Below are 27841 nucleotides of genomic sequence, written 5' to 3' on the forward strand. Positions count from 1 at the left end.
TATCCAGCCTCCTTTCTCCCATTCAGTTCTGAAACATTACCAGCAAGGCTTCCAACAGCAGACCGAGGATTCCTTTCTGGGAAAACAGAACAATCCAAGAAACAGCTATAGATATAAAAGCTGAAGTTGCCCAATGAAATTCTGGGTTGCTATTCAATCATCCTAGAGCAAGGCTCATTCAGTTTGCCCAAGACTGCCCCAGTTTCAGCACTCAAAGTTCTATATCCTGGGAAACCATTCAATCATGGGGAAACCAGGATAACAACTGGTCACCCAAGCTCATCTATGGAGAAGGCCCATCCATCCCCATATACAGATTCAACTCAGTTTTTTGTACCTTGCTTTGAAAAAGAAATGGATTAAAAGGATAACCAAACGTGAGGAAAAATAGGCTAATGCAAACAGAAGAAAAAAAAAGAACACAATGAAAACTGCAGCAGTGCAAGAAGCCAAAAAATATATTGCATCAATGAAACAAGAGACTATTAAAAAAGAGGGGAAAAAAGAGCTCTTAGAATTGAAGTACATGAGTTTCTATATTTAAAGGGCCCAAAAATGCCAGGAACAATGTAAAACCACCCATACCAAAATATTCCACTGTACAATTCACTATAAAATTGCAGAATCTTAGAGTAAGGTTGAGGGTGGAGTGGGGCACACACAAAAAATCAAGAACCAGAATGACATGAAACTTTTTAAAAGTAGCTCTGAACCCTGGAAAACAATGAGTAATGTACTCAAAATTCTAAGGAAAAAATGGCTTTCAATCTAGAATTCTAAGGTATTTTCTGATATACTAGGTCTTTAAAGGATTACTTTCCACATACCTCTTCTCAGAAAGCTACTAGAAGATGCACTTTACCAAAAACAAGGGAACAAAGCAAGAAAGATGAAAATAAGGAAGTATGGGATTCAGGAAATAAGAGATTCAATCCAGGAGATAGTGAAGCGAATCACTAGGTTGACAGCCTAGGTTGACAGCCGTGCAGCAGGCCTGAAGAGCGATCAGTCCAAAATGGAGTCAAAGAACAGAGTCTGGGAGGGATAGTTCTAGGAGAAAAAGAAACTAATTACTCAAATGTATGAGAGGATTTGCTTTCTTTTTTTTATTTTTAGAGAATAGTTTTAGAATAAATGAGCATTTAAAACAGAAAACTAAGGAAATAAGAGAGATCAACTTGTAACCCAGGCAAACAAAAGAGAGATACCCCAGAAAGAAAATACAATCATAATACCGTATAGACTTAACAGTAAACAGGTACACAGTCATAATGATAAAGGCACTGAATACTGATATAACCATAATATACAATATAGGCAAACTCACAAGATTAGGGGGTAGGGGGACGATAATGTGTATGGGGAGCAGAAGTATAAGAATGTTAATTCTTATCCTCCATGGAAGAAGTCTATAAATAAAATCTAAGACTGAAAACTCAAAAAATGGAGAAATAAGTATTTCAGTTAGCAAAAGAACAGACCACGTTGGAAACGTTTTCTCTGAGGATATATACCAGCACTAGAAAAGCTGATAGTAAGGATCATATGGAAAAGTAAACATGTGAGGAGCCAAAATTTATTCTGCAAAAGAACAAAAGTGAACGAAGACAAGTTCAACCAGATACTTAAAAGTATTATAAACTACACCTATTTGAAAACATGAAGAGTACATGCAGAGACAGAGTATACAGAAACAGACTCATCAACTTGATAATAAAGTTAGCATATCAAATCAGTACAGAAAGACAGATGATATAATAAACAGAAACAGGCCAGGTATAGTTATCTAAGGGGAGTGGGGGCTGGGTCCCTTCCTTAATCCCTACAATTAAAATAAATTCTGGATATGGCAGAATTAAAGGTTAAAAATGAAACTATAAAAACACTAGAGGAAACAAAGGAAGATTGTTTCACAATTTTCAAGTAGGGAAGGCTGTTCTAAGAAAGCCATAGACCCAGAAGTCGTAAAGGAAGAAACTGATAATATAGACTATATTGAAACTTTCTATACAACAAAGAAATACTAAAAATGTAGTCAAAAGACAAGCCTGTTCATATGCCCGTTGAGCCCTGAAACCTAGCAGATCTTTGGTCAACTCCCATGCTCTGGTCCCTCAGGTAAGCCTTGGACAATCAACTAAATGAGAAGGAAGGGCCAGCCCCTCCAGTAAAACAAGGATAGTTTCTTCAACTGCAAACAAAACAATTCCATTCCTTTGCCTCATAATATCTATGCCCCTTCTCAGCCTGAAGGAGTCAGGACAAACATCGTCCCAAACCCCTCAAGATTGAGGAATGAACAAAAATAGGGGAGGGGGAATGTAATCACTGACCAAAGCAGATTAATGTTATTGTAGTTGTTAACTGAGTAATTTGTAACACTGATACAAATAATAAACTTTTTAATAATAATGAAAAAAAGACAAGTCAGGAAAGATTTTTGTCACATATGATAGACAAAATACAATTTTATTTTAAATATGAAGAACTATTAAAAACCCAGTGAGAAAAACATTGATAACAACTAAAAAAGGAGTAAGGGTTTCAAAATGGCAGTTTGCAGAACAAGAGCCCCAAATAGATTATAAACATAAACGTTCAAACACATTCATGAATAAAAAAACTGCTTCAAATACACATAAGCAAGCATCTATTCTTAATATACTGCCAATGGTCTAACAAAGGTCACAAGTGATCCAGCTGTCAAATCCCAGAATAAACATTTACAGTAAACACAATTATCTTGAAATGAGAAGAAAAAGTTAGTTAGAAAACTTTCAAAAATATTTGATAAAATTCTAAATATTCCAAATATGGTTAAGAATAAAAGCAGATTATAAGAGAGATGACTCTAATTCTCTAATAATGATTGAAGAGCACAACTATGTGATTATATCAAATACCATTGAGTATACACTTTGGAGGAATTGTATGCTTTGTTTATATCAATAAAATGTGTTTAAAGAAAAACCATATGTATGGTATACTTCCAATCTTTACCTATATATACACACATATATATACATAAAATAGACAACATAATACACATATTATAAATGCATAGAAAGCAAACACCTAACCACCAAAAGTATTACCAGACTGATATCTCCCCATTCATAAAATTTTCCATATTTACCAAATTTGCAATGATTAATACATAAGAGGATTTTAAAAATCAGCAATAGTAATAAGTATCAGTAAAATACATAAATACATAAAATAGACAACATAATATACATATTAGAAATGCACAGAAAAACAAAAACCTAGCCACCAAAAAAAGAAAAAACAAAAAACAAAAAATCTAGCCACTGAAAGTATTAACGGACTGATATCTCCCCATTCATAAAATTTTCTATATTTACCAAATTTGCAATGATTAATACATAAGAGGATTTTAAAAACCAGAAATAGTTATAAGTATCAGTATAAAGTCTTATCATTCATTTTCATACTTACCAGTAATAATGAAAATAAGCAGCTTAGGTTTACTGGCACTTTGATCACTAAAGAGATCAGTCCAGGGGCCACATTTTAGAACCTGGGTTTCTACTCCACAACATAAAATGAATTCCTCATGCACAGGAATTTCTCCCTTGATTTCTGACTCCATTTCTAAATAAGGAGAAAAAAATATGAAGAGTCACTAAAATGTAAAACCCTGGGCCAAAGACAGTATTTAAGGATTAAAAAAATCAATTTCAATATACCTAGAAGGAAAAGCCACAAAGAAATACTGGATATCTAAGACTATTCAGCTATTCTGTATTACAGAATTACAAGAAAACAAAAACAAAAACAAACAAACAAAACCTCTCAAGAGTAGGGAGAAACAGGGAGACACATCTTTGGTGAAAGAGAAAATTTCAGAAGGGTCTGAATGAAATCAGATTAGGCTTTCCCACAGCTCTCCTCTCCAGTCTAAACAGAAATTAACTATGGCTAACTACCACTTTCCTTTTCCTGAAACTCTCTTAACAGCTGTGTGCTTTACCAGTGAAAATAGTCTCCCTCCCATCGACTTGTGAAGATGGTGAAAAAGTGCAGAGGTTATGACTTGTCCTTGTATTCTCCCAGATGGAACTACAGGAGGGACAGTGGTCTCCCTTATGGTCTCTCATTTCCTTCCTCTATGAATCCACTTTTGTCCCAAATTCTGTAAGCATATTTCTATGTATTGCTAAAACACTACATTATTAAATTATGAAATGGGTATGTAGAAAAAATCCTAGAATATGAAATGTGAACAATTTCCTGAATAATCTATGGATGTGGAAAAAGCAGTCCTAAATTATTGGTATCATTCTCCCATTTCTACCTCTGCATTTCCCATGTTTATCAATAGCACCAAGTCTCAAACCTTTGGTAGTATTTTATCCCTTCTCTTCATCTCTCCTCTATTCACTCTAAACTGTCCAAAGTAAGACTCAAAGTGCCTTTCTCGCTTTTCCTCCTCCTACCACTTTACATCAACTTTGCTCTCTAGTCTTTCTCATCCTTGCATTTCTTCAGTGTCCTCACACTTTGCTGCTCCTATATTTTATTCCACAACCACTTCCAAAATGCTCTCCTTTCTTGTGCCAGTTACCAGTTTATTGCCTCTCAGTTCCAAAAAAGTAAATGCAACTGTAAAACAACTCAAAAATCAAACAAAACTGAGAAACATGGTATTAACATATTTATAAACCATCTTTCCATTTACTTCACTCTTATGTTTCTGAATCCCACATAACTATGTAAAAGAAGCAAATGAAAATGTAAATCCTCTCTTCCTTACCTTGAAAAAAAAAATAGTGCAAAGAGAAGCCAGACACAAAAAAGCATGAAGTGCATTAAAAATTAAATTACTACAATAACATTAAATACACACACAGAAAGGAATGAATTGGTGATATATGCAACAATGTGAATGAACCCTCAAACATGCTAAGTGAAAGAAGACAGTGACAAAAGAAAACATATTATATTATTCCACTCACATGAAATATCCAGAATAGGGAAATCTAGAGAGACAGAAAATAAAATAGTGGTTGTTTAAGGCTGGGGGTGGGTTAGAGGGTTTCTTTTTGAGGGGATTAAAATATTCTAAAATTGACTTTGGTGATGGCTGCAATTACTATAAATATACCAAAGCCAATGAATTGTACATACAAAAATTGTGGTATGTGAATTATGTCTCAATACAATTGTTTAAAAGTAAAAGTGGGGGGTTGTAAAAATATTCAAAGAAATTATGGCTGAAAACTTTTCAAATTTGGCAGAAGACATAAGCCTACATATTTAAAGAGCTGAGCAAATCCCAAATAAGATAAACACAAAGAAATCCAAGACACATCACAGTTCTGTATTATAGTAGTACTTACACAAAGCCACACATGAGAAGACTGCATACAAATTCTCAATAAACTCCATGGATCATACCAATGTCACTTTCCTGGTTTTAATATTGTACTACAGTAAGAGTAGAGATGAGTGTGAGGTATGTCACACCAAGATTCTGTGCAATAGTCTCTTGCTGGACAAGTGGCCACAAGACTAGCAATGTTACTACTTTTCTATAACTTTAAAATTCTGTCCAATTTGCTATATGAATGACTATATACTAACTTTCAATAAGATTCTTCTCAGCCCATGCAACTTAGAAGATGAAGCTTACCTGATGAAGATAACCTCTATTACTACTGTGGAAGAAGTATCAAAGCTAAAGCACATACCACCTTCATGATGGTTTGCTGAATTATTTTTACTTGAAAATGGCAAAAAAAATTTCCTAACTCCTTTGCTGCTTCTAAGTCACCACTCCATCAAACTTCATCGTATTCACTCATGGGGGAAAAAATTATTGAGCTAAAAAGCAGCATTCAGATCCTGGATATCTATTAATGCCAAGAACTTCACAAATTTGTAAACACTACTCTAATGACACATTATAAACACTCATTAAGAATAATATAATAAAATTATAATAATGTTAAAAGTAATATAAGGAAATAGCTAAAGAGACCAAGGATATTAAGACGACATTGGGTGAACACAAAGAAGAATTTTAAAGCATACACAGGAAAAGAACAGATCTTATGGGAATGAAAGGTGCAATAAGTTAAATAAAAAATACACTGGAGGCATATAACAGCAGATTTGAAGAGGCAAAAGAAAGAATCGGTGAGCTTAACGACACAGCCTCCAGGGAAGCGGACTTGGCCCAGTGGTTAGGGTGTCCATCTACCACATGGGAGGTCCATGGTTGAAACCCCAGGCCTCCCTGACCCGTGTGGAGCTGGCCCATGTGTAGTGATAACACATGCAAGGAGTCCCGTGCCATGTAGGGGTGTCCCCGTGTAGGGGAGCCCCACACGCAAGGAGTGCGCCCCATAAGGAGAGCCACGGTGCACGAAAAAAGTGCAGCCTGCCCAAGAATGGAGCCACATACACGGAGAGCTGACACAACAAAAAGAAACACAGATTCCCGGTGCCGCTGATAAGGATAGAAGTGGTCACAGAAGAACACATAGTGAATGGACACAGAGAGCAGACAACTGGGCGAAGGGGGAGGGAGGGAGAGAAAGAGAAATAAATATAAAATAAATAAAAGAGTGGAAGACCTTGTGAAAGAGTATTTTCAAACTGCAGAGAAGAATGTGCAGCTGTTACTTCTAACAGAAAGGGGAATGGTTGAAGCAGTACAAGAATTTGTGGACAAGGAAAAGAAAGATGCCATAGAGGAATTAAATACCAGTTGGAAAAAACACACAATTTCTTAAAGAACGTCATACTGATGCCCTAGAAGATAAAACTGACAAAGCACAAAAGTTGCCAGCTAAGAATTCTTATCCAGCAAAACCCTCTTTCAAAAATGACAGCTTCCCAGATAAAGAAAACAGAGGGAGTTTGTCACCACTAGACTGGCCCCACAAGAGATGCTAACGAGAGTTCTATAGGTTCAAAGGAAAGGACAGTGGGCAATCAAAGCCACACGAAGAAACATGAAAAAATGTTCAACATCACTAATGAACAGTGATAGTTTTGCAAATCAAAACTATAATGAAATATCACTTCACATCTATCACTATCACATCTATCACTATTAAAAAGACAGAGAACTATAAGTGTTGGAGAGGATGTGGAGAGATAGGAACACTTAATCACTGTTGGTGGGAATGCAGAATGGTACAGCCACTGTGGAGAACTGTTTGGCAGTTCCTGAGGAAGCTGAATATAGATTTGCCATGTGACCCTGCAATACCACTACTAGGTATATACCCAGAAGACCTGAGAGCAGAGATATGAACAGACATTTACACACCAATGTTCATAGCAGCATTATTCATGATTGTCATAACTTGGAAACAATCCCAGTGTCCATCAACCAATGAATGGATAAACAAACTATGGAGTTATATACACGATGGAATATTTTGCAGTTGTAAGAAGAAATGAAGTTGTAAACCGTATGAAAACATGGATGAACCTGAAGGACATTATGTTGATTCATGAAACAAGCCAGACACAAAAGGACATATATTGTAAGAATGCATTACTACGAACTAAATATACTGTGTAACATATTGTATGATTCCATTTATAAAACTGTAAGTATAAATCAATTTATAAAGGTGAAGTTTGTAGGACTAGGGAATGCATGCTAAGGGGTGTGGAGTTATTCTTTTTTGGAGTAATGAAATAATTTTAAAATTTTTTGTGATGATGAATGTACAACATTGTGATTATCCTAAAGCCATTGATTATATACTTTAGATAAATCATATGGTATGTGAATATATCTCAATAAAACTGCTTACTAAATAATTGCACAAGAATAGACAGCAACAGCAGCTATGTACAGCAGAGGAAACAGATTGAGAAGTGAATTTTCTTGTCTTTTTTTGGTTTATTACTATTGAAATAACAAAAATGCTCTAATAATGACTGAAGTGCTGAATGCACAACAATGTGATTATAGTCATTATACCAAATACCACTGACTGTACACTTCTTGGATGAACTATATGATTTATTAATATGCAACAATAAAACTGATTTGTAAAGTAAAAAATTTTAAAAGAAGAATGAGCTAAAATCAATGACTTGGGAAAGAGATGTGGCTCAACCAGCTGGACTCCCGTCTACCATATAGGACATCCAGGGTTCGATGCCCAGAGCCTCCTGCTGAGGGAAAGCTGGCCCACGTGGCAAGCTGACCCACACGGAGTGCCAGCCCATGCGGGAATGCCGCCTGCACAGGAGTGCTACCCAGCATGGGAAAGCCACCCCGCGCAGGAGTGCCAGCCAACGTGGAAAGCTGGCGCAGCAAGATGATGCAGCAGGAGACACAGAGGACAGAAAACAAGAAGACATAGCAGAACAAGGAGCTGAGGTGGCCCAGGAGAGTGATCACCTCTCTCCTACTCCAGGTCCCAGGATCAGTTCCCAGAGCCACCTAATGAGAATACAAGCAGACACAGAAGAACACATGGCAAACGGACACAGAGAGCAGACAACAGGGGAGTTGGGGGGAGGGAGAAATAAATAAAATAAATCTTAAAAAATAAATAAATAAAATCAATGACTTAACCACACAGCAGGAGGAACTAGAAAAAGAACAACAAACTATTCCCAAAGAAAGTAGAAGGAATGAAATAACAAAGATCAGAACAGAAATAAATAAAATTGAGAACAAAAAAATAAAATTAACAAAACCAAAAGTTGGTTCTTCAAGAATACTAACAAAATTAACAAACCCTTAGCTGGACTGACAAAAAAAAGGAAAGTGCAAATAAAATTTCAAAAGAAAGCAGGGACATTACTACTGACCCCACAGAAAGAAAAGAGCTCAAGTGGTTGAGTGCTTGCTTCCCATTCCGATATATAAGGTTCTAGGTTCAAGACCCAGTACCTCCTTAAAAAAAAAAAAGGATACTATGAACAACTGTATGCCAACAAACCAGACAATGTAGATGAAATGGAAAAATCCCTAGTAATGTACAAACAACATACACTGACTCTAGAAAAAACAGAAGACCTCAACAAACCAATTACAAGCAAAGAGACTGAAACAGTCATCAAGCAATTCCCCAAAATGAAAAGTCCAGGACCAGATAGTTTCACGGGTGAGCACCACCAAACAGTCAAGAAGATTTAATACCAATCTTACTCGAGCTCTTTCAAAAAATTGAACAAGAAGGAACACTACCAAATTCATTTTATGAAGCCACTATCAACATAATACCAAAGCCAGGTAAAGATAATATAAAAAAGAAAATTACAGACTCACTTCCCTAATGAATACTGATGCAAGAATCCTCAACAAAATACTTGCTAATCGAATCAAACAACACATTAAAAGAATTATTCATCATGATCAAGTGGGTTTTATACCAAGTATGCAAGGGCAGTTCAACAAAAGACAATCAATTTGCATAATACACCTCATTAGTAAATCAAAGAAAAATCATATGATCGGATGGATTGACACAGAAAAGACATTTGACAAAATACAGCATCCTTTCTTGATAAAAATATTATGGAAGCTAGGAACTGAAGGGTACTTTTGCAACATGATATAGGCCATATATGAAAAACCCACAGCCAAAACTGTACTCAATAAAGATTGAAAACTTCCACACTGAGATCAAGGAGAAGACAAGGATGCTCACTGTCACCACTGTTGTTCAAGATAATGCTAGAGGTTCTTTCTAGAGCAATTATGTAAGAAAAAGAAACAAAATGCATCCAAAACAGAAAGGAAGAAGAAAAACTTTTGCAATTCACAGATGACATGATTCTATACCTATAAAGTCTCGAACATCTACAACAAAGCTGCTAGAGCTACTAAACTGTTTCAGAAGAGTGTCAGGATACAAGATCAATACACAAAAATCAGTGGTGTTTCTATACACTAGTAACGTGCAATCTGAGAAGAAGTCAGGAGAAATATTCCATTTACAATAGCAACTAAAAGAATCAAATATTTAGGAATAAACTTACCCAAGGATGTAAAGCAACTGTATTCAGAAAACTACACTACATTGCTAAAAGGAATTTTTAAAGACCTAAAAAATTAGAACATTCCATGCTCATGGATTGGAAGACTATTATTAAAATGTCAATTCTACCCAAATTGATATACAGATTCAATGCAATCCCAATAAAAAGTTTCACCAACATTTTTTAAAAACAAATGCAAAACACAACTATCAAATTTGGAAGGGTAAGGGGCCTAAAATAGCCATAAACATCTTTAAAGGGAAAAGCAAAGTTGGAAGACTTTCACTTTCAGACTGTAAATCATACTACCTGGCTACAGTGGTAAAACAGCATGGCACTGGCATAAAGAGAGACACATAGACCAATGGAACCAAACTGAAGGTTCAGAAACAGACCCTCACATGTATGATCAAGTGATTTTTGACTGGCCCCACCCAGCTGGGGCAGAATAGTCTATTCAACAAATGGTACTAGGAAAACTGGATATCCATAGCCAAAACAGGATCCCTATCTCGCCCCTTAAATTAACTCAAAATGGAATAAAGACCTAAATATTAAGAACCATAAAGCTCCTAGAAGAAAATGTAGGAAAGCATCTTCAACACATGGTGGTAGGTGGGGTGCCTTCTTAAAACTTACACCAAAAGCATGAACAATGAAAGAAAACGTAGATAAATAGGACCTCCTCAAACTTCAAAGTTCATCAAGGTGAAAAAGCAGCCCACTCAATGGATGAAAATATATGGAAACCACATATCCAATAATGGTTTGATTTCCATCCTATATAAAGAGATCATACAATTCAACAATAAGAACAAGCAATCCAATTTAAAAATGGGCAAAAATGTGAGGGAAAGTGGGAGGTGTGGGGAGTGAGGCATACGGGAATTTCATATATTTTTATGTAACATTTTATGTAATCTAAATATCTTTTAAAAATAAATAAAAAATGTATTTAAAAAAATGGGCTAAATGACTTAGACATTTTTCCAAAGACAAAATATAAATGGCCAAAAAGCACATGAAAAAACACTCACTACTAATAGCTATTAGGGAAATGCAAATCAAAATGGCAATGAGATATTATCTCACACCGCAAGAATAACATTAAAAAAAACAAAAACAATAAGTGCTGGAAAGGATGTGGAGAAATAGGAATACTCCTTCACTGTTGGTGGGACTGTAAAATGGTACAGCCTCTGTGGAAGACAGTTTGGTGGTTCCTCAGGAAGTTAAATACAGAACAGCCACATGATCCAACAATTCCTCTACTAGTAATATATCCAGAAAATCTGAAAACTGCGAGACGAACAGACACCTGCACACCAATGTTCATAGCAGCTTTACTCACAATTGCCAAAAGATGGAAGCAACCCAAGTATCCATCAATTGATGAGTGGATAAACAAAAAGTGGTATATACAGTCAATGGAATACTATGCTGCACTAACCAGAAATGAAATTGGGGGAAGTGGACTTGGCCCAGTGGTTAGGGCGTCCACCTACCACATGGGAAGTCCGCGGTTTAAACCCCGAGCCTCCTTGACCTGTGTGGAGCTGGCCCACGCGCAGTGCTGATGCGCGCAAGGAGTGCCGTGCCAGGCAGGGTTGCCCTCCTTGTAGGGGAGCCCAACACGCAGGGAGTGCGCCCTGTAAGGAGAGCCGCCCAGCGCAAGAGAAAGTACAGCCTGCCCAGGAATGGTGCCGCACACATGGAGAGCTGACACAAGAAAAAGAAACACAGATTCCCATGCCGCTGACGACAACAGAAGCGGACAAAGAAGAAGACGCAGCAAATAGACACAGAGAACAGACAACCGGGGTGGGGGAGGAAGGGTAGGTAGATAGATAGATAGATAGATAGATAGATAGATAGATAGATAGATAGATAGATAGATAGATCTTAAAAAAAAAAAATGAAATTGGGACACCTATAATGACATGGATGAATCTTGAAGACATTATGCTAAGTGAAATAAGCCAGATACAAAAGGACAAATATTGCATGGTCACACTAATACGAACTAAATACAAAGAATGCCTAAAACCTAGAGTATAGATTATTAGGAGATAAAAGCAGGACTGTGAAGGAGCAATGGTGCTTAATGTATGCAAAAATTTTAATTAACTGTAAATGCGTGGAAATATACAGAGTTGAACACATTATAGTATCAGCTGGTTTATAAAGGGGATTGTGGCTGAAAAGGGTAGTCTAGGGATGCACCAACTGAAAGAAAGCTAGAGAATAATGTAGGGACTGAGTAACACAGCGAACCCAGGGGTGGATGAGAATTGTGGTTAAAAGTATAAATGCAAGAATGTCCTTCTGTGGATTAGAACTAATGTATGTCACTATTGCAGAATGTAGATCACTGGAAAAATACAATTAATGTAATCTATGGACTATAGTTAACAGCGATACTGTAATATTCTTGCATCAATGCCAAAGATGTACTGTGTTAATAACAGGGGAGTATGGAAAAAATATGCCAAATGTATGCTATGAACCAGTTAGTGGTAACAGTCTGAGGATGATATTTGATAATACGTAACAAATGTTCCACAACAGTGTGGTGTGTTGGGGAAGGGTTTTTGTATGGGAATTCGACACATGTGCATGATTGTTTTGTAAGTTGCCTAATACTAAATATATTATTTAATAATTGTGAAAGTAAATACTAAATGCCCAAAGGGGACTAATCTTTTAAAAAAGTCACTCAGTCTGAAGGCCTTAAATTATCAAACTAACAATTTTGAAGAAGCACTTATTGTGTTTCCTTATCATCTCTTAGAATCCCACATGCTGAAAAAGGGGAACTTAGAGGGTATACAGGACTTTTACCTTTAGGTCAAAAAAAAAAAAGGAAAAAATCCAACAGAGACACTCCAATTTAGTTTGGTAGGAAGTTAAAAACAATCAAATCAAACCAACCAAACAAAACAAAACAAAAACCTTTGTCAATAAAGATTCTGAAGCCTTTCTAATTTTTCTGAGTTTCTTTTTGTTACACCTGCATCTTTCTCCATAGAAATTTTATATTTAAGTCAAAATGTATAAGAACTATGGGTTCACATATTAAACCATAAACTCTTGCAGTCTGGCAAACATAACATAAAGCAGGAGCCCACTAACAACTTGTGAGGGAAGAAATGAATTAGTGAACCAAGGAATAAAATGTCCCAGTCTGCATCCTGTCTTGTGTAATGAAAAACCCCGAGGGCCACAGTTTTCAAGTAAGGCAATAAAGGTCAAAGAAAAGCAGTGGGATCAATAGACGCCTAGTGCAAAGAACAAGGAGAGAGCTACAAAGCTTGGGTGCGGAGCGGGGGGGTCAACAATGATAGCTGACATTTACTGAGTGCTTGTTATGTGTATTGTTCCAAATGCTACATGAATTATCTGTTAATATAACCCTTTTTCTCATCTACAGATGAGAAAAATCGAGGTGCATACCAGTTCAACAAAATACCAAGATCTACAACAAAGGGTGTTGACAACATAAAGCTTCATTCAAGGGAGCAAGTGTTGTTTCCATCTCTGCACCAGAGACAAATATTAAAGGAACTGCTTAAACTCAAACATGTGACTGAAGTTAGAGGTGCGTCTAATTCAGAGAGTGCCCAATGATAGCCGGTCTTACAAGCTTGCGGGGGACGGGGAGGGGGGCTGATCCTGCTAAGATACAAAGGGTACAAAACTAAAACCAGCCCTTAATGACCTCATCCTCCAGAAGTGGGAAAACAGGACATGGAGGGAAAAGAGCGACCCGCCCAGGGCTATTTGGTCCAAGAACGCGCATCTTCGGAATCTCCGGCCCAGACTTTGACCCCTCCAGCCACTTCTTCCGGGCGGGTGGCCCACCGGCCCGGTCCCTACACCCTGCAGGAGCCGGCCGAAGAACCCCAGGGGGCTAAAGCAGCGGTACTCGAGTACGGTTCCCGCGCTCAGGGGAGCGACCCCCCGGCCAGCCGCCCGAGGGGCCCCCGCTCCAGGAAACTCCGAGCCGCCGAGCGCTCTTAGCGCCGCTATTTACGCCGCGGGGCCGTCGGGCTCTGCCAGGAGCTGGAGAAAGATGCTCCGGCTCCCGGCTCCCGCCTGCTCGCCTGGAAAGGCAGCGAGCAGCGCCTCACCTGTCCGCCTCCACAGCAGCTAGCTCCTCCAGGACCCGGCTGGAGTGGCGTCGCCCAGACCGGAAGTCCCGGCTCCCTCTGACGTCACCGCGCCGCGCCGTGCGCCGTAAAGGCGTCGGCTCCCAGGAGCGGCGCGCGGGGCCGGGGTTCCGGGCCTGCGCGGCCGTCCGAAGGGTGTGGTTGACTGCCTCTTCCCTTTTCTTTGACTTTCGTCGCCCTCTCATTGTCAACCTCGATAGAGCCCCGACTTCCTTTCCCTTTCATTCGTTCTCCGTTTGTCCCCCTTTTTTCCCTCTGCCCGGTTAGCCCATTCTTCGTTACCAGTTGCATCTTTTCTCTTCTTTCCCCACGCCTTCCCCACATTCCCAGGAAAGTTGACTTGCAGTTGATCTTGTTTATTTAGCGTTACTACTGCCAGCCTCTGCTATGCCGTGCTTTAGCAAAATATGGGAAATTTCTATCCCAGAGCTATTGCAAACTCACCCCACCCAAATTCCATGAAGGTAAGGGTTACATCAGTCTTAGGCCTTGTTGTACCCTTAGTACCTGGCACGTAGTGGGTAATCGTTATATAGCTGTCAAAAAAATGCACGGTAGTGAATATGACGTAGTCTTTAGGGGAAGAAGTAGACAGGCAAATCATGAATGAATCTCCCTTGGCATAGAACAGAAGCCTTGAGTTACATGCAAAACCTTCCAACTAGTTGTTGGAAGTAGACCAGTACCTCAGCCTCATCATCTCCCTCTTTGGTCAGTTCTGCTTTCTAAATATAACAGGTAATCGTTAATGAGTTTAGGAAAAACCATTCAATGAGCAAAGAGCTTTTCATGAATTATCACATTTTTAATCCTCAAGCAACCCAATGAGGTGTGTATTACATGTGACTATAAAGTCTGGAAATACAGACAAATATACATAAAAATGATTAATTACATTATAACATTGCATGATGTGTTCAAGGTGTTGTCCCTTATTATACATTTCAGGTGCAAATTTTCCGTTAACATGGTTCACTAATGCAGCGTTTCTTTGAATTCCTGCATGTAGCTGTGGTGTTGCCGCTGATGATTTATATCTCTGATTCTATTGAATAAGCCTGTGCCAGAATAAGTAACCAAGGAAGTTTAACCTTAAAAATAAATCTATGCCCCCTCATGATATAGGTATGGAGTGGACACAACCATTCCAGGGTCCCCAGGATGGTCTCATGATGATGGAGGAGGTTTTTGTTATGGAAGGAGTGGGGTGAGTGTGGTGGGAGGGTATATGGGGACCTTATATTTTTTGAATGTAACATTAAAAAAATAAAGACAAAAAAAAAATCTATGGGGAAGTAGACTTGGTCCAGTGGTTAGGGCATCCATCTACCACATGGGAGGTCCGCGGTTCAAACCCTGGGCCTCCTTGACCTGTGTGCAGCTGGCCCACGCGCAGCGCTGATGTGCGCAAGGAGTGCCCTGCCATGCTGGGGTGTCCCCCGCGTAGGGGAGCCCCACGTGCAAGGAGCGCGCCCCGTAAGGACAGCTGCCCAGTGCGAAAGAAAGCGCACCCTGCCCAGGAATGGTGCCGCACACACGGAGACCTGACACAACAAGATGACGCAACAAAAAGAAACACAGATTCCCATGCCGCTGACAACAACAGAAGCAGACAAAGAAGAACACGCAGCAAATAGACACAGAGAACAGACAACTGGGGCAGGGGGGAAGGGGAGAGAAATCAATCAATCAATTAATCTTTTAAAAAGATAAAATAAAATAAATCTATGTTTCCAGACTTTATGGCCATTCTATTATTATCCCCATCTTATACATAGGGACACTGAGGCACAGAGAAGTAATTTAACCAAGGGCACTCGGCTGGTAAGTGGCAGAGCCAGGCTACACTATATCCTGCCCTACTCTTGGGTGAGTTGCCCCTCCTCCTGCCATGGTACAAGAACCTTTCCTCATGTGGCCTACTTACAGCAACCACCGAACTGTTTTTCATGTCTCCTCTCTTGCCTTGCTACTTCCTGAATGCCTGTGGTCTCACCAGTCAAGCTTTCTAGCTTTTGCACACTGTGTTCTAAAGCAGGCTAGTAAGATAAGGAATCAATAGATGGATCTGGAACCTGGCAAGAAGTCCACATGGATATCCATACCCACAAGATGACTGCTGAAAGACCCTTTCAAGATTCTGCCATTCAGAATGAGTCTTCCTCCAGACCTAGGAGAAGTCCCAGATATCCCCCAAGGACTTTATCATTAGACCCTTCCCGGGGATTGGTGGGTGGGGTAATCAATCAAAATAGCAAAAATTGGGACTCCTTCCAAGCCATTAGCAAAGGGGCGGAATAAGTAATGGTTTAAAAAGCAAGCGTGAAGGCTTTTTGCTCTCTTGCCTTGGCCCTGTTCTGGTGCCTGTTCCTACCATCGGTGCCCTGCTCCCGCTGTTTTTCCTCTGCCATGATGGTCAGGCAAGTAAAACTTGGGCATTTATAGCCTATAATACCTATGATGGGGAATTGTAGTCTATAAATCAGCCCACTTGACCACTTTTCAGCCCCTTCCTCTCTACCTGGGATTCTTGATCTGTCATTTTCTCCCATTTCTCTTCCATCCCTACCTTAAAAAACTACCAGCCTAACTAACCCGACCTGCTCTTTTTTTTTTTCCAAAGATTTATATTTTTATCTATTTCTTTCCCCTTCCCCGTCCCCCCAGTTTTCTGTTCTCTGTGTCCATTCACTGCGTGTTCTTCTGTGTCTGCCTGTATTCTTGTCAGCGACACCAGGAATCTGTGTGTCGTTTTGTTGCGTCATCTTGCTGTGTCAGCTCTCCATGTGTGGGCACCACCCTGGGCAGGCTGCACTTTATTCGCACTATGCGGCTCTCCTTATCGGGTGCACTCCTTGCGCGCACTGGCACTGTGCATGGGCCAGCTCCACACGGGTCAGGAGGCCCAGGGTTTGAACCTTGGACCTCCCATGTGGTAGGTGGGCACCCTATCTGTTGGGCCAAATCCACCTCCCCCGTCCTGCTCTTGAAATTCATTTCTGCAGCATAGGCAAGAACCTAGACAAAATCCAGTACAGTTCCACATGCTGGATTGCTCTTCCCTGTCCTTCCCCCACTCTCCTTTCTTCCTTTGAGTAACTCCCAACACGTGATGCAAGACTCTTTTTCAAATGGCTTTCCCTGATGCCCTTTGGCATGTGTTCCAGATAAATCTGTATTGTGGAGCTTTGGGTCTATCTTCCTTTCAAACCAATTTCCAGGTCCTAGTAAGATGTATTGCCCTGCATACCATGCTCCCTATAGTCCTTAAATAAAGACTGTTCAGGTTCTTGTGCACATGTTCATTTATTTGAAGGTCTGGGATAATGAAATCAAATATTATTTTTTAGCATTATCCTCTATCAGTGCGTCTTAAATTTTAGTGTGCATAAAAATCACCTGGAGAGAGTGTTAAAACAGAGATTCTGATTTAGTTGGTCTTGGGTGGGGCCTATAATTTGCATTTCAAACAAGCTCCCAGTGAGACTGATGCTGCTGGTCTGCAGACCGCACTTTGAGCAGCACTGCCCCATATGATAGTCATAGAAAAAATGCTTTTGGGTGAGGAACAGTAGCCTTGATTTATAGTAGTTTGTACCTAAGAATATATAAAACGATACGACTTGTAGCATTTATAGCAGATGTTGCACAAAACTATGTTTTGGGTAATGGGTCTGCACCACAGTATTCATTTATGCATTCTTTTAACAAATACAGATTGAATATCTACAGTGTACTAGGTATTGTTTTGTGTGCTAGGGACAAGACAAAAAAAGGTCTCTGCTTTCTTGGAGGGAGAACAGATAGTGAGTAAACAAGAAAGTGTAAGTTTTGGAAGAAAGTTAAATGATCATGTGAAAGAGAGCAGCTCAATTAGGCTGGGTGGTCAGGGAAGCATTCTGAATAACAAGGAGTCAGCCAGAAGATCTAGTATATTGGTTTCTTTCTCCAGCTGTCTTCTTTAACTCTAGCTGCCTAGAACCCTAGGGCATTGTCCTTGATCTTTTCTACCTAAACTCTCTCCCAGATTGCATCCAGTCCCATGGCTTTAAATACCATTTATAGGCCAACAATTCTCAAATTTACATCACTAGCCCAGACCTGTCCCATGAATTCCAGGCTTGTAGATCAAACCAACCGCCCAACATCTTTTCTTGGAAATCCAATAGGCACCTCAGAGTTAACATAGCCCAAACGAAATTTTAGATTTCTTACTCCAAGGGCAGGTATGCATCAAGACCTCAGTAAAAGTAGGAATGGACATGGAAAGCAGCTGGGAACCCAGGCAGAGTTCTCACTCTGTCTCTTGACTCCACTTCTCTCAGGGCAACTGTTTTTTCATTCTTTGCTCTCCTGGCTACATGACAGAGTCTGGTTGTTAATGGCTCTTGCAATTCATGTTGTAGGCAGAGTGTTGTTCACCAGATAGTTCCTACTGCCTGCCTTCTAGGCATATGGTAGGATTGTACTTCCCAACCCCTTATGGTTGGACTGGGGATGTGAGCAATTATGGCCAATGAGCTGTAAAGAGAAAGAGTGTGTCACTTCTGGGCTGGGCAATTGAATACTTGTATGAGACCCTCGAGAGATCCACCTTTTTCTCTGGCAAGGTGATGGCAATATTCAAGATGGCACTGGCCTGCACCCTGAGTAGCTGCTGCTATTGCACAATGCCTGCAGACCATTCTCTGATTAGCTCATATGGTGAGAAAGACATAAACCTTTGCTGTTCAAAGGCACTGAGCCTTTCGATGTACTTAGTTATTGTAGTACAATGTAGCCAACCCAGATTGATACGGAGCAACAGCCTCACAGAGACACTTATTCTTGTTAGCTATCTCAGTTTTAATTCCAAATACCTAGGAAAGAATTCTGATTGGTCCTGCGGTCATAATTCAATCACCAATGAATAAGCACTAGGGGTCACTTGTACCTTATACATCATGTTGCCTTCCCCCAGCCTCATTCATTGGTTCCCGTTTTGGTCTGTGACCAAAGTTCATGCTGTCAGGGTGACTCTCTAGACTCTTGCCTGGAATTCTGGGGGACTTGTATTTTTGTCCTTATAGACAATCTGGTATATGAACACGATGTCTGGAATCATTGCAAATAAGTTGCCTCCATGACAAAAGTCAAAACAAGGAGAAATACGGCATTGAGAGAAACATAAGAAATAGAGGCAAGGCCTGATCCACCAAGTTTGAAGGCTGCCAATCTCTGGACTTCCCAGTTGAATGAGCCAAGAAATCCCTATTCTTTTTATTTTATTTTTTAAAAACAAATCAAACTTATTGATAAATATTAATAAAACATACAGTTCACCCAAAGTGTACAATCAATGGTATTTGGTATAATCACAGAACTGTATGTTCATCACTTCAATCATTTTTAGAGCATTTTCATTATTTCAATAATAATAAACAAAAAACCAGGGAAGCAGATGTGGCTCAACCAGTTGGGCACCTACCTACAGCATGGGAGGTCCTGGGTTCCATCTCGGTGCCTCCTAAAGAAGACAAGCAGACACCCACACCTGCCACAAGGAGCCAGATCCCACACCCACCGCAATGAACAGATGCCTAAAACAAGCAGACATACATGCCAGCAGATGCCATAGCCCACGAGGAGCAGCTGTGGTTTAGGTCATTGGGCACTTGCCTCCCACGTGAGAGGTCCCGGGTGCGTTCTCAGTGCCTCCTGGAAAAGGTGAGCGGACAATGATGAAGTAGATGAGAGAACACGTAAAAATAAATAAATAAATAAATCTCAAAAAAAAGAAAGAGAAAATTCCTCATTTCTCAAACTCTGTTTCCCCAGCTGTACATTGCTGCCATTTCTGGTTATTCTTGCACAGTTATTTATTTGTTTATTAAGCAGTTTTATTGAGATATACTCACATACCATATGATCTACCCAAAGTGTATAATCAATGGCTTTTAGTATAATCACAATGTTGCACATTCATCATCTCAAAAAATTTAGAACCATTTCATTACTCCAAAAAGAAAGACTTCACATCCCTTCCCATTCTCTCCCCAGCCTTACATAACCACTAATTTCATCTTTATACATTGATTTATATTTACATTTTATATAAATGGAATCATACAATATGTAGTACTCTGTGTCTAGTCTTCTTCACTTGGCATTAAGTTGGTGCGAAAGGAATAGCGTGGTTTTGGACTGTGAATTTTAAATCATTATAACTGGGCTCAAACACATCTTTGTTAATCAAAATAAGAACCATTACAATCAATACATTTTTGCCAATGAAAAATAAGTTTGCTTATTCCTGTAGTGTAAAAATTCATGCTTCGAGATTCGATGAACTCTTGGAAAGCATTTTCTGCATCCTGCTGGTTGTGGAAACATTTTCCTTGCAAAAAGTTGTTGAGATGCTTAAAGAAGTGGCATTTGGTTGGCGAGAGTTCAGGTGAATATGGCAGATGAGGCAAAACTTCGTAGCCCAATTCATTCAACTTTGAAGTGTTGGTAGTGTGAAGTGTGGTCAGTCATTGTCGTGGAGAAGAATTGGGCCCTTTCTGTTGACTAATGCCAGTGGCAGGCGTTGCAATTTTTGGTGCATCTCATTGATTTGCTGAGCATACTTCTCAGGTGTAATGGTTTTGCTAAGATTCAGAAAGCTGTAGTGGATCAGACCAGCAGCAGACCACCAAGCAGTGGCCATGACCTTTTTTTTGATGCAAGTTTGGCTTTGGGAAGTGCTTTGGAACTTCTTCTCAGTCCAACTACTGAGGTGGTCATTACCAGCTGTTGTGTAAAATCCACTTTCACACGTCACATTCTGATTGAGAAATGGGTTTGTTGTTGTTGCATAGAATAACAGAAGACAACACTTCAAAACGACGATTTTTAAAATTTTCAGTCAGCTCACGAGGTATCCACTTACTGAGTTTTCTCACCTTTCCAATTTGCTTCAAATGCCGAATGACCATAGAATGGTTGATGCTGAGTTCTTTGGCAACTTCTCGTGTAGTTAAAGAGGATGAGCTTTGATGATTGCTCGCAACTGGTCGTTGTCAACTTCCAGTGACCAGTCACTATGCTCCTCATCTTCAAGGCTTTCGTCTCCTTTGCAAAAGTTCTTTAACCACCATTGCACTGTATGTTCATTAGCAATTCTTGACCATATGTGTTGCTGGTGTTGAGAGTTGTCTCTGCTGCTTTACGACCTATTTTGAACTCAAATAAGAAAATCACTCGAGTTTGCTTTTTGTCTAACATCATTTCCATTGTCTAAAATAAATATAAAATAAACAGCGAGTAAGAAGTCATTAGCAAAAAAAACCATAAATCAAGAAAAATACATTAAAATGATGTATAACATAATCTCATTTATTTAAGAATGCATGCCAATATCAAATGGCAAATTTCAACAATGCAGAACTGCAATTACTTTTGTACCAACCTAATGGTTTTTTGGCCTGATATTAACATTTTGTAGTATTAACCTACATTTGTTCAACCTCAGAGAAAAACTGTCTTATATATGCAATTTTACCCATATTCATATTCCACATAATATATTTATATTTTACATAATGTATTTAGTTCATAACATATTAGTGCAATCATACAGTGTTTGTCCTTTTGTGTCCGGCTTGCTTCATTCGACATACTTTGTCCTTCAGGTTCATCCATGTTTTCATGTTTCACATCTTCATTTCTTCTTACCACTGCATGATATTCCATTGTGTATATTCTCCACAATTTGTTTATCCATTCATCAGTTGATGGACACCTGGGTTGTCCAACTTTTGGTCATCATGAATAGTGCTGCTATGAACATTGGTGTGCAGGTATCCATGTCACTGCTCTCAGTTCCTCTTAGTATATACCTAGCAATGATATTGCCAGGTCCCATGGCAACTCTATATTCCACTTCCTTGGGAACTGCCAAATAGTCCTCCACAGCAGCTGTACCATTCTACATTCCCATCAACAGTGAATAAGCATTCCTATCTCTCCATGTCCTTTCCAACATTATAGTTTTTCAACTTTTAAATAGCAACCAGTCTAATAGGCAAGAAATGATATCTCATTGCAGTTTTGATTTGCTTTTCCCTTATCACTAGTGATGTTGAACATTTTTTTGTTTCTATTTTTTTACGATTTATTTTTTTATTGCCCACTCCCCCCCCCCCCCTCAATATTTGCACTCACTATCTGTTCTGTGTCCAATTGCTGTGTGCTCATCTTCTCTTTAGGAGGCACCAGGAACTAAACTTGGGACCTCCCATGTGGGTGAGAAGCACTCAGTCACTTGAACCACCTCCACACTCTGCTTTGTTGTGTTTCTCATTGTGTCTCCTTGTTGATAACGTTGTTGCCTTATCTTCTTGCATCAGCTCACTGAGCCAGCCTGTTGTTCCAGCTCGCTGCCTTGCTTGTCTTATCCAGGAGGCACTGGGAACCAAACCTGGGTCCTGCCATTTGATACCTGGGAGCTCCATCACTTGAGTTACATCTGCTTCCCTTTCATGTGTTTCTTCACCATTTATATTTCTTCTTTGGACAGCTGTTTTTTCCTACAGTTAACATTGTACTCAATGGTGAAAGACTGAAAACTTTCTTGCTAAGGTCAGGAACAAGACAAACATGCCCAATGTCACCATTATTATTCAATATTGTGTTAGAATTTCTAGCTAGAGCAATTAGGTTAGATAAAGAAATAAAAGGCACCCAAATAGGAAAGGAAGATGCAAAACTTTTACTATTCACTGATGACATGGTTTTATATCTAAGAAATCCTGAAAAATCTATAACTAAGCTACCAGAACTAATAGATGAGCTCAATAACGTGGCAAGATACGAGATTAATACACAAAAATCAATGGCATTTTTATATACTACTGGTGTGCAATCTGAGGAAGAAATCAGAAAAAAATTCCATATTTTAGTAGCGACTAAAACAATCAAATATTTAGTAAAAAATTTAACCAAAGACATAAAGGATCTGTATTCAGAAAACTACAACACACTGCTAAAAGAAATTGAAGAAGACTTAAATAAATAGAAGGATATTTTTGTGTTCATGGATTAGAAGACTAAATGTCACTAAGATGTCAGTTCTACCCAAACTAATTTACAAATTCAACACAATCCCCCCCAAATCCCAACAGTCTTTTTTGCAGAAACTGGTAAGTCAATAATCCAATTTTTTGAAAGGGTAAGGGGACCCGAATAGCCAAAAAATGTCCTAAAAAAGAAAAACAAAATTGGAGGACTCTCCTTTCCTGACTTTAAATTGTATTATTTGGCTACAATGGTAAAAACAGCATGGTAGTGGCATAAGGACAGACAGATTGACCAATGGAACCAAATCATGAACTCAGAAATCAACACATCTATAACCAAGTGATTTTTTAAGAAGATTTTTTTTTAAAAAAGTATATATCCCTTGCTCCTTCTCGTTGTTTTGCAGTTGCTGTGTGTTCTCTGTGTCTGTTCATCTCCTCTTTAGGAGGCACAGAGAACTGAACCTGGGACCTCCCATGTAGAAGAGAGGTGCTCAACCACCTGAGCCACTTCAGTTCACCGGTTTGTTATGTCTCTCATTGTCTTTCCTCTTTGTGACTCTTTTGTTGTGTTATCTTGTTGCATCAGCTCACCTTCTCTAGGAGGCATGGTGAACCAAACCTGGGACCTCCCATGTGGTAGGTAGAAGCCCAATTGCTTGAGCCACATCTGCTTCTCCCACATGATTTTTGAGAAGGCTAAGTCCACCCAGCTGAGCCACAACGGTCTATTCAACAATTGGTGCTTGGAGAACTGGATAGCTATATCGAAAAGAAAAAAGACCCCTATCTCACACCTTATACAAAAATAAGCTCAAAATAGATCAAGGACCTAAATATAAAAACAACAACCATAAAACTTCTAGAAGAAAATGTGGGAAAACGTCTTCAAGATCTAGGGGTATGCAGTAGTTTCTTAAACCTTAAACCCAAAGCATGAGCAACAACAAAAAAATTATAGATAAATGGGACCTCCTCAAAATTGAACACTTTTGTACCTCAAAGGACTTTTTTCAAAAGGGCACTAAGGCAGCCAACTCAATGGGAGAAAATATTTGGCAACCACATATCTGATAAGGGCTTAATATCCATGATATATAAGAAGATTATACAGTTCGACAATAAAAAGACAAACTATGTGATTTACAAATGGGCAAAAGACCTATTCTTTTTAAAGCCACTTTCAGTTGTGTTTTGACATTTCTGGCAGAGAGAGCCTCCTCACTGTTCTGTCCTGACTTACTCCAGGGGCATCTAGGGATATGTTACTGGGTCTTGAGGGGCTATCTCTGCATTTTATTGGTCTAGCCATGCAGGGTTTTACTTTAGCTCCATGATTGTGTGACAAAGAATTAATCTGTGTAGGAAAGCTTACATATGAAAATTGAGGCTCATCATGGAACTCTGGGGAGTGTGTAAATGACCAAAAGAAGAGAGGAGACTTTTATCAACTAATAACAGTAACCACTATTTACTGGGGTCTTTAGTCTGTGCAAAGTTCTGTGCTAAATGTTTGACATGGCTTTAGAGGGGGAGAGAAGCTTGAGGTCAGAGTTTAGTATAACAGTCTCCCAAGCATAGTCCCTTCTGTAGCCAACCTATATGTACTCATGCTCGAGTCCTAGGAGGAGAACTAAAGAACCAAGTAGAAAGAAGTAATTTTCCCACACAATCTGTGCGAGACTTTGGGACCCAAGGGAGTGCTCCTCAGGAACCACTACAATGGTGGTATGGTGCCAAGGAGTATAGTAGGAGGGGAGGAGGGGTGCCTCCTTATGGGCAGAGCAGTCTCACTGCAATGTGCCATGGACATGGAACGATTTCAGGGGACTGTCAATCATGGGCAGCCCTGAGAGGGTGGAGGCAGTGGAGGTAGCACTACACCTTCTGGCACTTCAGCGGCACTGACACCAAAGGGAGAAGAGAGGAATGAAGGTTGCATTTCTGATATGGCAGAGGTCAGCTAGGCAGGGGTTCTAGGAGAACTCCTAGGAACTGTCACGGTTGTTGGTGGCCGTAAAGTAGAGCCGAGAGAATAGCTAGGGACATTGGCTGGGGAAAGGCAAGAGGTTCCATAAGAGCAATGAGAGTGAGACAGGGAGATGGGTAACATTTCAAATCTACATTCCAGGAAAGAATACTCCTGATGGAACTTGTGAGAACATTTGAATGATCTGTGCTTATTAATAAAAGAATGTTCCCTCTTCCCAATTATTCAAGTACACAGAGAGTTGAAAAGTTTACTTACTCTTGGTTTAGGCACCCCATGAACCAGGATTTGTGTAGATTGATGATTATGGAAAAAAAAAAAAAAAAAAAGAACAAGATGAAGAAAGGAATGAGCAAAGAGATAAAAGATTTTTTTCTTCTAGTGTGGAAGACAACTAAGATTTATCTTCAATATGTGTTCTACAGGTAGGCCCCCCGGCCATGAAAGTTAGTACTTTTGGAATTGTGGTATTTCACTGGCTCTTGTAACAAATTTCCTACTTTGAAATGTGTAAGAATATATAACTCTAAACGCCTTTTGCATTTAGATTTCATTTAGATTCCATTGCTTAATGCAGCCTCCATAAAATGCTCTGGTGTATCCTGAGACCCTCGTTAACATTTTCCTTCAAACCCTTTAGGTACAGAAAAACAATCTACGTAATGATTCATCTTGATTGGAAATTAAATATCAAAATGAGTTCTTCATTTTTTAATTTTTAAAATTGTATTGATTTTAATATTTAAAAATCTGCATGGAATAGAGGTAATAGCTAGAAATCGACAAGGCCATATTTAGCTCCCATAGTATAGTTACACTGTTCATCCTGGCCCTTAATTACGATAAGACCTGGAGCAATAGATGCTCCTAAAAGCCAGCACCATTGATCGGAGGATGCTGGAGTTCTTGCTAAATGACACTTCGCTGCTGCCACTGCTTTCAGAGAGACATTGGCTTATAGAAAGAAAGAACGAAAAACCTGGCAAACACCAATACTTACCTTTTCAAGTCATCCACCCTTATACTAAAGGGTATATTTGCAAACACACAAAAGTATATATTTGTATATGTGCTTATGTATATATGTACACATTAGATATGTATGTTAGAGAGAGGTAAAAAGAATAAAGTCTTTCAAGGTCATTCACTATAGATGCTATAACTTCAACCCCAAATATTGTTTTATTGTTATGTTCAATTAGTCCCCCTCAAGGAAGCCACACTGTAAAGAAGGCTTTAGTGCAGAGTATGTGTGTGTGTGTGTGTAAGCAAAATATGTATGATGTAGTTCAACTTTCTCTATTAATTAAAAGCCAAGTAGGGGTTAGGACTTGCTGCAAATCAATATCCCTATAGACTAGTATGTTTCCATTTTATTGGATTCCTCAGCAACTGATTCCTCTATTCAATGAGGATTTTATGGGCCAATAATACTGCTGCAAGTCTTTTAAAAATCATTCTTCTTTATTTTTTAGTGGAGACTTTATTTTCCCCCTACAAAATAAGAATGGAATCTTTCATCAGTCAAAATGCCCTTCTGTCGCCTCCATGGTATTTAGTCTGCTGAAGGAGAGAAAACTAACTGTCCCAAATAATTATATGTTTTCCCCTAACATTTGTTTTTCTTTGGGCCTACCCATCTTTATGAGTTTTAGAGTTTAAATTCCAGAAGAACAAACCATACCTGCTTACGTCATCTCCTCCATCCCGTTTTTGTCTTCTTGGAGCTAGCTTCCCACAAGAAGAGGGGGTGTTTGCTCTTCCATGATTTAAGAATGACCTGGATACATCTCCACCTCAGGAGAGCACTGCCTGTGGCTGGGTGGGGGGGTGGGTAAGTGGCCTTATTCTGGGGCTCAATTTTGACTCTCATAGCAGCTATGGACTCCAATGTATCCTTTATCAGAAATCATGAGGATGTCATTGTTAGTCTTATTTTTCAGTTTTTTTCAGAACAAGAGTAGGGATAAAAGGTAATATTTTGGACACCTCTCAAAGATAGCATCAGTTATAAAGCATCATTTTAATATGCTGCTATATTCTGTTTGCTAATATTGACATAGGATTTGTGTACTGATATTAATAAGTGAGATTAATACACAGCTCTCTTTTAGGGATTTTGTTATCAATTTTATACTACCTTCTTTTTTTAATATATTTAAAAAAATTTTTAAAGGTGCTTAGAATATATAAAGATTACATAAAAATTGCCAGGGATTCCCATTTGCCCCACTCTCTACTCCTCCCATGCTTTCCCACATTAACAACATCCTTCATTAGTGTGGTGCATTTGTTACAATTGATGAACACATTGGAGCACTGCTACTAGGTGTGGTTTATAGTTCACATTATACTTAAAACTCTCTCCCGCACAATTTTGTAAGGGATGACAAGATATATATTGGCCTGTATCTGTCATTGTAACATCATTCAGGACAATTCTAATGTCCCAAAAATGCACCCATATCACGCTTATTTTTCCCTCTCCCTCTGCTCAGAACCTCCAGTGGCCACTGGCTCCACATCAATGATAAAAGTTCTTCCATTGCTAGAATCACAATAAGTCTATAGTAGAATAACAGTAAATCTACTTAAGCCCTGAGGATTCTGGCATGGTGATGCCAGCTCTGCCTCTAATTGAGAGGGGGCTTAGATCCCAT

General features: G+C 39.2%; 1 protein-coding gene across 2 annotated transcripts in view; it reads right to left on the reverse strand.

Moving 5' to 3' along the window:
* Positions 1–14220, reverse strand: part of LDAH (lipid droplet associated hydrolase) — a 224415-nt gene extending 210195 nt beyond the window's left edge. Inside the window, exons 1-2 of one of the 2 annotated variants that reach the window (XM_004484777.4) lie at positions 14115–14220; positions 3460–3615 (exon numbers count right to left, since the gene is read on the reverse strand). In XM_004484777.4, coding sequence (XP_004484834.2) covers positions 3460–3613 — 154 coding nt within the window. In that variant the 5' untranslated portion in view covers positions 3614–3615; positions 14115–14220. The remainder of the gene's footprint in view (positions 1–3459; positions 3616–14114) is intronic. The other variant, XM_023586434.2, reaches the window with a different exon arrangement.
* Between the last annotated feature and the right edge of the window lie 13621 nt (positions 14221–27841).

Source organism: Dasypus novemcinctus, chromosome 25 (genome assembly GCF_030445035.2).
Source record: "Dasypus novemcinctus isolate mDasNov1 chromosome 25, mDasNov1.1.hap2, whole genome shotgun sequence".
NCBI lineage: Eukaryota > Metazoa > Chordata > Mammalia > Cingulata > Dasypodidae > Dasypus > Dasypus novemcinctus.